At 50.9% G+C, this 10,267-nt stretch overlaps 1 protein-coding gene across 1 annotated transcript; it reads left to right on the top strand.

The window, feature by feature from the left end:
* Nucleotides 1-4,315: 4,315 nt before the first annotated feature.
* Nucleotides 4,316-6,436, top strand: LOC135367534 (endothelin-converting enzyme 2-like). Its single transcript, XM_064600829.1, has one exon. The coding sequence runs from the start codon at nucleotides 4,316-4,318 to the stop codon at nucleotides 6,434-6,436; it is 2,121 nt and encodes a 706-aa protein (XP_064456899.1).
* The last annotated feature ends 3,831 nt before the right edge of the window (nucleotides 6,437-10,267 follow it).

The following is a 10,267-nucleotide window of genomic DNA, read 5'->3' on the forward strand; positions in this document are numbered from 1 at the left end:
ACGTCACGTATTAACCTTAAACCACGACCTACTAGATTATAACGACCATGTCACAATCAGAAAACCCTATGAGGAGCCTGTCCGCACGATCCGCCAGGGGCGCTACTGATCGGCACAACACGATTGGACGATGGAAATTTGAATTCTGAACGCGCAGAACCGTGTGCACGACTACCGTAGCAGACGACAGCGATAGCTCCGATGAAAACGCGTAGAATGATGATGATAATCAACCTCAGAATGAAACATCTGTGGAACGTCCACCGCTTGTACAGAAATACTAAGGTAAGCTGAAGTACAAAGTATTGTAGAAGTTGAGAAAGCAATAACTGGGACGATCAGAAGCGCCACCGCTACCTTCCAAAAATGCGGCGCATAGAAGGGGTGCGCCTGACATGGTCGTTATAATCTAGTAGGTCGTGCCTTAAACCACAAGCGATACCAGTAAATCGTACTTACCCTACACTCTACTCGTACGGTCTACTCCTCCTCGTTGCTACTTCTCGAGCAATGTCTCCTGAAAGCATGCGTCGTCTCCTTTTCTAGGCCTCATGCTTCCACGGTCTCGCCCTTTGGCCCCCTTCCTTCCGCTTACTAGAGCGGAAATCACCACGCGCATCTTTTCCCACAGCAAACGAGGGAATCGCGTCTTTTGATTTATTATATCATTGAGTACAAAACGCGACTTTTGTATCACCAGTTGCCCATTGTTCATCTCAACCAAGCGGGTGAATGGGCCAGCGGCGAGTGACATTGTCGGCTCGGAGGTTGGCATCAAGTTGCGCTCGGCTGCTTCCATTGACGTGCATATTCCCATGAAGTTTGTGATGCTGTAATTGAAATTTGGAGGATGTTTATACACAGGTGAATGTTGGGCGTGTTACTTTACGTGCTCCTCAAAAAAAAAAAAAAAAAAAAGAAGAAGAAGAAAATGCACGTCTAAAGCTTGTTGTGGAAAGAGAGTATATGCGGGTACGTCGATGCGGTGCGGTGAACAGTGGGTGCAACGGAAAAACCCAGAGAGCATTGTCAATTCGTGAGCTACTGTAGGACAATACTTCAGTCCGAATCGAAACCAACGCTAAAAAGAAACGTTATCTAAGGGGGGGGGGCGGAATTTCTCAGCAACCGGGTCGGATCAGGAGCCCGATCTTCAACTTGTCGTTAGTGAGTTTTAGCAAACCAGTTTGCCACCTCCCGGTACGGTACACGGTTACGATAATTCGAAACGATATGACGATACGCGAGACCAGACGCAGTTGGGGTTCTTATGTTTTAGTACACCGTACACCACGGAAGGAGGCGGTACGGTTAAATAACGTCGTAGTGCTCCCGCATGGCAGATCCCGAACCATGAACCGGGAAGCCCTTCGGTGTTACTTTGTTGCATCCACGAAAAAAATGCTACTGTACCACTACCATACCATACTATAATGCAATGCTACGGGTGTTCGCACCACCATCTTGATTCTCGCGTAATTTGCTTGGTCTTCTTCTTGGTCTTCTTCATCTTGGTCTTCCAAAAAGGCGGGCTTGAGCCGGTCAAGGGAAATGGTGTCGGGGCGCTCTGCAATGTCTATGGTAAAGTGTTTGGTGATTTAATGTGAGGGAGCGATGTTCGTAGAGGGGTATCTTCGAGCGATTGGATGCCGTCATGCGGTTTCAGAGGCGATTTTCGGCGATCTACTCGGCTCGCAGGTAGGACGCTCTTCTCAGCGCCAGTGTCCACAAGAAAACGGTGGGCTCATGTGTACCCCCGAATGTAAAATAGGCGACTGGATGTGGGGTTGGGACCTTTGGTCGCCATCAATGGCCCTCCATAAAGTTTTGCCATGTGCACGGCCGAACACAGTGGTATGCCGCGGGATCAAATCGGCGACGATACCAGCAAATGGTAGACGCCTGGCTGCGGTCACGCGGGCGGTTAGGAGAAGGAGAACGGCGTGGGCTGTGGCTAAAACGATTGCCGTCGAACGCCGTCGGAAGGTCGTCGATTGGGATCTTGAGATGCGACAATGAGGCTTGCCAGACTGCGGTATTCGCGACAAAGTTCGTCGAGTTGAGAAGGGAGGGGGGGGGGGTGCTCGTTGGAGTGGGAAGTGTAGGATGGGCAGCGGAAGGCGTGTCAACTGCGGACATGGTGGGGGTTCCAACTAGAGCCCTGCGCGGATGAGATTTTTGCATCCGCATCCGACCCGCATCCGTGCACACGTTATCCGCGTCCGATCCGCATCCGCAGCATACACAACAGTTTACATCCGCATCCGATCCGCTGAGCAAAACGCACCATCCGCATCCGATCCGCAAAATCCGCAAGTTTCGTAGGGCGCGTAAAGACGGCAGGAATCATATGTTGGTATAATTTCAGCCTCCATGCTGTCACAGAAGGACTCACGACGACAAGCAAAGGTAAACCTTTCAACAAACGCGATATGGAGAGACTTCTGCAGCGCGTGGAACGCTACCTCGCCGGTGCTCGCCTGGTTCGAGATGCCAGAATGCCTCCTCTCCCGTCTTGACCGTGCATGGTCAAAGGTGAACCCGAGCATGCGCTCGCTGTCGGCGCGCAATAGAAAGAAATTGCTGGTCGAAAAATTACAGCACGCGGTATATCCGCATCCGATCCGCTACCGATCCGCTGCTTTCACATCCGCGTCCGATCCGCGTCCGACCTCGAGCCATCCGCACCCGATCCGCACACCGCAGGAAGTGCTAAATTTTCATCAGAATCCGCAAGTATCTTGCGGGTATCCGCGGATATCCGCATCCATTCGCGGATGGTGCAGGGCTCTAGTTGCAACCTCGACGACGGCATCCGCCATTGTTGAGAGTTGATCAAGCGTCATGTTTGCGGCAGTGGCCAAGACCATTTGCGCAGGAGAGTGTCGTCCATTGAGGCAGAATGGTCTCCGAGTAGCTCCCGCATCCTTCGCAAAAGCTGTGCAGAACGTAGGTCACCCAACTCCTCAGCAGAAAGCATGTTGCTGGAGACGAGAGCGACCGGGGAAGCGGTCGTTCGTTGTAGAAGGGCTTGCTCGAGCTGGTTGTAAGGGACAGTGGGAGAAGGATTGGCGAGAATGTCGTATACACTTCGTCCGCAGCCGTGGGTGTTAGAGCAGAGGTGACGTGGTAGAATTTTGCGAGTCGAGACGTAATCCTTGCCAGGTTAAACTGAGCCTCAGCTCGTATGCACCACACAACGGGGTTGCGGTCGAAAAATGGCGGTAGTTTGACGGCGACAGCAGCCACGGAAGCTGAGGAACCCCTCACCCTCGCACGCCCTCGTGAGGGTGCCCACCTCTGGTGCAGACACGGGACGTAGTTCCGTACGCGCACTTGTGAATTAAATAAATAGCGTGAGGGAAGAAAAGTCGAATTCTGCATGTGATTAAAAGAGCGTTACATACATACGGAATTAGAAAATGTAAGTTTTATACGAAAGTGTGCGCTGGAACTTTTTCTTTTCTTTTTTTTTTTTGTATTGTATAGCACTGTAAAGTGCTTAGCGGAGCGCAGGAGATAGAGCCCTGCTAAGCCTGAGGCTGCCATCTTGTGAAAGGCACAGAAGCGGTGAAAGTTATGTTCGGTCAGGCTGGCTTAGTGCTGGCAGGCTAGTCTAGTCTAGGTTCGTCTTGGTTGTTGGCAGAATCCAGGTGGACCGGAGATCCCCCCCTCCACCCGAGGCATCATATTGTGTGCCTTTCCAAACAAGGCCACTGTACTCATCAGTTCGGAACTATATATCCAACTAATTTACACAATAATATAGCAAGACCATTCGCTATGAAAAAATGAAGAGTGTTCCGCTCCGTTAACACGGTAGGAAAAAACATATTCAAGAATGAAAGTGATGCACTATATATGACGTCATCCATCAGGTGCCTACTCTGCTGGAATATAATTTTTCTTCTACTCGCGTGTTCAGTTCAGGCTTATAATAGTAAAACAGGAATTCTTACCTCTATTATAGAGACCGAGCCATCAATGATAAGGGGACAAATGCTTGTATTTCATTGAAACCTCGGATAACCCGCAGTTCCCTGTCCCTGCAGGTTTTGTCACAACCTTGTCAACCTACACATATGAGCTGCCTGCTCATTTTTCTCAGAGGTGAATAGTCATTAACTCACGCACGCGTTCAGAAAATACTCCGTTTTCTTCTTCTTACAACAGAGCTAGCATAATCAGCACCATTGCTGCGTTGATCACAATTACCGGAAGGCTGCAGAACGAGAACTTCCGTCAGAACTGCAACATCCTCGGCACGAGCAGGGTGAGCACGTAGGGTCCAGTTCTGTTACCATCTCCATGAGCCATGGCTCTGATGCTGAAACGCTATCGAACAGCAATCACAATTGGAGTCATTGGAGCTATGACCTGCGTGGGCACTGTGATCTTCTCTGTCACCATGTCACGCGGTCGGCTTAACCCCAAGGCGCCGCAGACAGTCGAGAGGAATTCTTCCATCCCTTCTTGCAGCGACTCGCGCTGCCATTGGGAGGAGACGTACCTGAAGGGTCGCCTGAATGCCACCGTCGCGTCGCCTTGCAGCAGTTTCTACGATTACGTTTGCAGAAAGCCGTGGAGAAGCAAGTCTCTTGCAGATAAAAGGTTCAAAGATCAAGCCGCCGGATCGCTCGCTATTAGCCTACGCAATACGCTGACACAGTATCCCGTACTCATCGAAGCCCTGCTCAGTTGTTGCCGTGGTTATTATCCTGTGCTGGGGCTGGACTTCTTCCGAGCGTGCTACCCGGGTAACACATCGGCAGCAGATTTTGACCAGTTGCGACGTCTGTTCAAGAAGTTGGGACTTGGAGCATGGCCATTGCCGCACGACGGGGTTCCTCCCCGCGATCAAAGCCCCTGGGACTTGTTGGGAATCCTGGATCTGAAGCTTGGTATGTGGTCGTTGATGCGTGTCTCTCTGCGACGTCGATTCGGCGTCGTTCATATACAGCTCGACAGGTCACCCTTGCCGTTGGAAAGATATCTGTTGACGGTTCCGCACAAGACTGTGGAAGACTACCAAGCCCTCGTGGGAAATGCCGTGTCATTGCTCGGAGGGAACTCATCCGCGGCGCAGGACATCGTTGACCTGGAGCACGCCCTATTGGCAGTTGTTCCGCGAGAGACATTCTTACCTGGAGGACGTTTGGTGCACTTGAAGGACCTTCCACGTTCGAAACGCTGGAACTGGATAGAGTATCTCGCTACGGTGCGCAACAACATCTCATTGTTGACGGACGGTGACCGAGAGGTGATTGTGCGGGATCCCGAGTACCTGGCTTACTTGACCGACCTTCTTCACAACACTAGCGCCGGGGCCCTCTACAATTACGTGGGGTATCGTACCCTGGCCCACCTGTCTCCGCTGCTTCCACGTGAAGTCCGTTTCCTAAGCCCACTCTCCCACGAAATGACCGGAATAGACCCGCAGCTTGAATCGTGTCTTCGACTTCTAGGTTGGGTCAATCCGTTTGCCTTGCGTTACTTCTCGGCAGTGACCGTTCCTCCTGGCGGTCCCACGAGCGTCACGTACTCTCTCGACGACAGCTACATTGCGTCGATCTTCGAAGAAGGCCGCAGAGCTGCCCACAATCTGATTGATTCCCTTCCCTGGACGAATGCCAGTGCGCTGGCCCGTCGCAAGCACGTCCTGGCGACCATGAAGATGGTGTACGCAGGCGGAAATGTGTCAGTGACGTCGGAGCAACCACTGGGGAACTTCACTGGTCCAGCTTTAGTCAAAGGGGCGAACTTTCTGGACTCGTTCTTGGAGGTTCAGTCCCACAAGCAAAATGCGGTTTGGCGACTGAAGGAGCCAGACGATCGACTCGATACTCGACACCAAGAAGACATGTTTTCCATTCGCGCGGACTACTTCTACGGAGACAACGTGCTGTACTTGGCGCGTTCACTCGATGCCGTGTCTTCCATTGACGGCGTACAGCTGGAGCCGTTCTGGAGGCCAAAGATCGCGCGACCGGTGGTGAGGGGTCTGCTGCGCGGCGCCATAGGGCGTATGGCCCTCGAACGCTCACTACGAGGAACGGCGAGTTACGAGAAATGTTTGTCCACCAGGTACAACGTTAGCCGCTACGACGTCCATCTGTACGATGTGCTTCTGGATAACGTGTCGCTGAGGCCGCTGTACGAACTCTACCTTCGTGGTCTCATGAAGAACGATGGTTACTCTCTCGACCAGAGGCTCAACGAACTAGATTTGACCCTAGACCAGCTCTTCTTTGTGAACTGGGCAGTTGGCCAGTGTGACGACCCCGAACTTCAAGATCGGCAGAGGGAGTTGAAACGTGTTCCCACGAGGCTCTTGGTTAACGTGCCTCTGTCTAACTTCAAGAAGTTTCACGAGGCTTTTAACTGCCCCGTGAACAGCGAAATGCGACCTCGGGAACTTTGTGCGTGGGGACCTTGAAAGTGTTTTGTGAAATTCAGCGTTGTAGCGCGCACAGTTACGGCTCCGTTCGTCGTTGTGAATACAAAAGACCTCTATATACGAGCTTTTATGTATTTTAGGTATTTATTTAATGTTAATGTGGAAATTAAAAAAAAAGGAATGGAATTATACCATGTCGCTAATCAACACAGCGGGGCTTCTAAACGGAACTAAAAAGAGCATTCGAGGTTTTATCACTCTGCCATGTGGACGCATCGCTAGAAAAAACAGCCGCACATGCAATATTTGAAAATTGCAATAAAGAATATTGGTGGCATGTCAATCGTTCTTTTTATATGTATAACTGTAGCGCAGGCTCCCGACAGCCTGTCGCATTTACCACAGTTTACCTATCTTATCTTGGTGGTAAGCAATATCACCATATCAACCTCTTATAGCGGCGACAACACGTGAAGACAGATTCGTCCAGGTTGTATTGCAGGCTTGTGGATGCTCCGAAGATCCTGGGACATTGGCATGGGACATACAAGGACAGAGCTCTAGTCACTATTTGGAAAACATCAAGATTCTGCGTGCGCATAAGTCTCGACACAATACGCAATCTCCATTAGCCCGTCTCAATTAGCCGACACTTTCCAAGACAAGACAAGACCAACTTTCCTATGCAATGCTTCCAGAAAGCGGCCATGTGTTCCGCAGGGAAATAGTCTGCCAGCGATGCTGCTCAAGGACACCATTTACGGTACACGCGCTCGGTTCACCAGGTCACTGCATCATAAGAGGCAAATCTCATGAAGCGAATTTGTGTGTGTGCCTTTTATAGCGACAGGTTTCGTGTCGATCCTGTCCTGTCCCATCGGCGATTATTCGGCGCGCCATTGGTTGGCGCAGCGGCAAATCGGGAACAGCTGTGCCGGCAACGCAAACTGCATACATTGTCAGCAAACTGAAACAATCGAGCACATCCAACTGCATTGCTGTGCATATGCTGCGGTGCGGGAGAAATACGATGGCCAATACAGGAACTGTACGGTGGATGATGTCCTACATCCCAAAGGCTCTTTCACGGAAAGATACTCCAAAATTCGCAGCCTCGTCTACTTTCTCCAGGAATCTGGCCTCGCTCAAAGGCTATAAGTACTGCTCGGACTTCTCGGCAACTCTGCAGTGACAGCCCTAAATCTTAAATTTCGGCCGTCATCATTCCTTCATCTGTTATCACACCATATCATCTCATCCTGGCTACAGTCGTGACGCAGCCCACATACGTGAGGCTACGGTGCTGTCTGGGGTTTTTCCTGGGTTTTCCTCAGATGCTTGCAGACATATGTCGGCACAGTTCCCTTAGAAGGCGGCCCAGGACGCACATTCCCCCACGACGTCAGTCGTGACGTCGCCCACCTCTGTGAGGCCCACAACGGCGAGCCCTTTCACAACCACCACCACCACCAGATGAAAAACGGTACCCCGGTGCCGGCTCACTCTTAAAAATGAACTTCACCACATAGCACGCTCCTAGCCAACCACCACCCCGAATGACAACGTTCTCGCCCCCGATTTGTTGAAAACGGGAGGAGGAGCCTATTTTGTGCCGTGCATAATGGGCACAAAATAGGCTCCTTCTCCCGTTTTCAACAAATCTAGGGCGAGAACGTTGTCATTCGGGGTGATGGTTGGCTAGGAGCGTGCTATGTGGTGAAGTTCATTTTCCTCAGACGCTTTCAGACATATGTCGGCACAGTTCCCCTAGAAGTCGGCCCAGGACGCACATTTCCCCAGGGCGTCAGTCGTGACGTTGCCCACATACGTGAGGCCGACAACGGCAAGCCCTTTCAACATCACCACCACCACCACCATCATTTTTAAGAGTGTATATCAGCATCTCCGTTTCGTGCAAACAAACGCATCGACCACGAACTCAAAGTTGCCCCTCTTAAAATGTAACACTTAATCATTTTCAAATTCCTTTTCCCCCCCAAGACTGCCATTTTTAGCCTTTTCCCCCAAGACTGCGTTTTTAGGGCGAGAGCAGTACTATTTTTGAAATGTGATGTGGGCAAGCTTTCGCTTGTCCCATTCTACAGTTGGCAATAAGACTGCCATTGAATGGAATAACCTCCCCCCCCACACACATCGTTACCATAACTGACCCGTCTCAATTTCGTAATTCTATTTCCAGTGTATAATTCTCGCGTCATTTACGATACCTTGCGTAACCTATTTGTATAGCGTTGTTGTTGTTGTTTCTATTTGTTGCTGCTGTTTTGCTGCATTTTTTTTCTATGTATTATTATTATTTCCTCACTTCCTGTAACCCACTCCTCCCATGTAACGCCCGTATTGGACTTTTGGGAGTACAATAAATTGATTGATTGATAGTGCAAACATTTTACCGAAGCTCATGCAAACCACATAGCGCGTATTCCTTCCAAATGACAGATTTCTCCACCTTCCGATTGCATTTGTAATTGCGGGAAAAAAGTTTTTTTATTGTTTATTTTTATTTCGGTGCTCCCACATAGAGGGAACAAATCCTCGACTCGGAAGATAGGGCACCCTGGCGAGTTGTACAAATGAAATACACACATACACAATACAATTGTAAAAGCAAGTACCCGAAATGAATACGTGTTACTAACCAACAAAATGTACACGGAAAGAGGAGCCATAGCGTAGTATGGGGCACAAATGGATGTACACAGTAACATTCCCTTTATATTCGAGAGCGCTCCAAGCCAGTTTTCAGGCGCCGTGCCATTTTCGGGGATTTGGGCGCGCACCCAGAAGCGCAGTTTGGGTTCTTGCCATGCGCGACGACGCTATTTTGTGAGGGGCTCCTAGACGCGTGGGTTCCCTATTATAAAACTCGCCAATGGGTGCGTTAAGTTGGTGCCCCGGGAACGTTTAACAGCACCAAACCAACTTCCTGTGCGAGTTCCCGGGTCACCCTGTCTGCCCCTCGCCTCATGTCGGAGTAAAGCGGTATGCGACTTCCAGCCCGTGAAGTATTTCCCGGTGTATGCGCCGTGTCGCCATAGAGATGGCGCTTGATGGGATTGGTAGGCGGCTTGTTTGACAGAAGGCAGACGACAGAAGGAAACTCGAGCAGTGGCGTGCGTGCGCGGCGCCCGGATAGCCTCACAAGCACCGTTAAGTGGAGACACCAAAGGCACGTTTCCCTCAGAACTCGAGAAAGGCCCAGCGACGCGACGGACATACGCGGCGACGCGATACATTGCTGCTGGTTATGGGTTCGAGGAGAAGTTAACCAATAGCATCTTGATATACTGCACCGGCTCACGCTGGCTCACGCTGCGACGCCCCATCTTCGATAAACCGCACCGGTGTGCACCGGACGTCTTCGATCAACGCGGTGCACCTGCTCGGTGTGCAGCCGAATTGCCTCGACGCGCGCCGAGAAAATCGGCCGGACGACGGAGTGCAATCCCAAGGATCATTGCGACAGACGACAGCCGCAGACGCCGTAGCACACGTACGTTATGGCATCCGTACGTAATTACGTGCTGTTTGGTGTGGGTGCTGTGGAGCTCATCGGACAGCGATGACGACGAACTCTTGGCGATGATTCCTGAGGGTAAGTGGAGAGGATGAACTTTGCAGTGACCAATATCGCGGAAAGGGCACTCATCTCTCATTCGCTATTTCATCTGCGCTTGTGTCATCGTTAGCCGATCTTTTCTTCCGTCTACAATAACGTCTGCCGCGTTCATATTGCGTTGTCACCACCTGTTGCTATGCAGAACTGGAGCGCGCTACGGTGCTACACGCCAATCGAAACGTCATAACCACAATGCAGAACTCCTCAAAATTCCCCACAAAACACCAGGT

Source organism: Ornithodoros turicata, chromosome 8 (assembly GCF_037126465.1).
Source record: "Ornithodoros turicata isolate Travis chromosome 8, ASM3712646v1, whole genome shotgun sequence".
Taxonomy (NCBI): domain Eukaryota; kingdom Metazoa; phylum Arthropoda; class Arachnida; order Ixodida; family Argasidae; genus Ornithodoros; species Ornithodoros turicata.

Coding starts and splice junctions, on each gene's coding strand:
- LOC135367534 (XM_064600829.1), top strand. CDS start 4,316: ATGGCTCTGATGCTGAAACGCTATCGAACAGCAATCACAATTGGAGTC.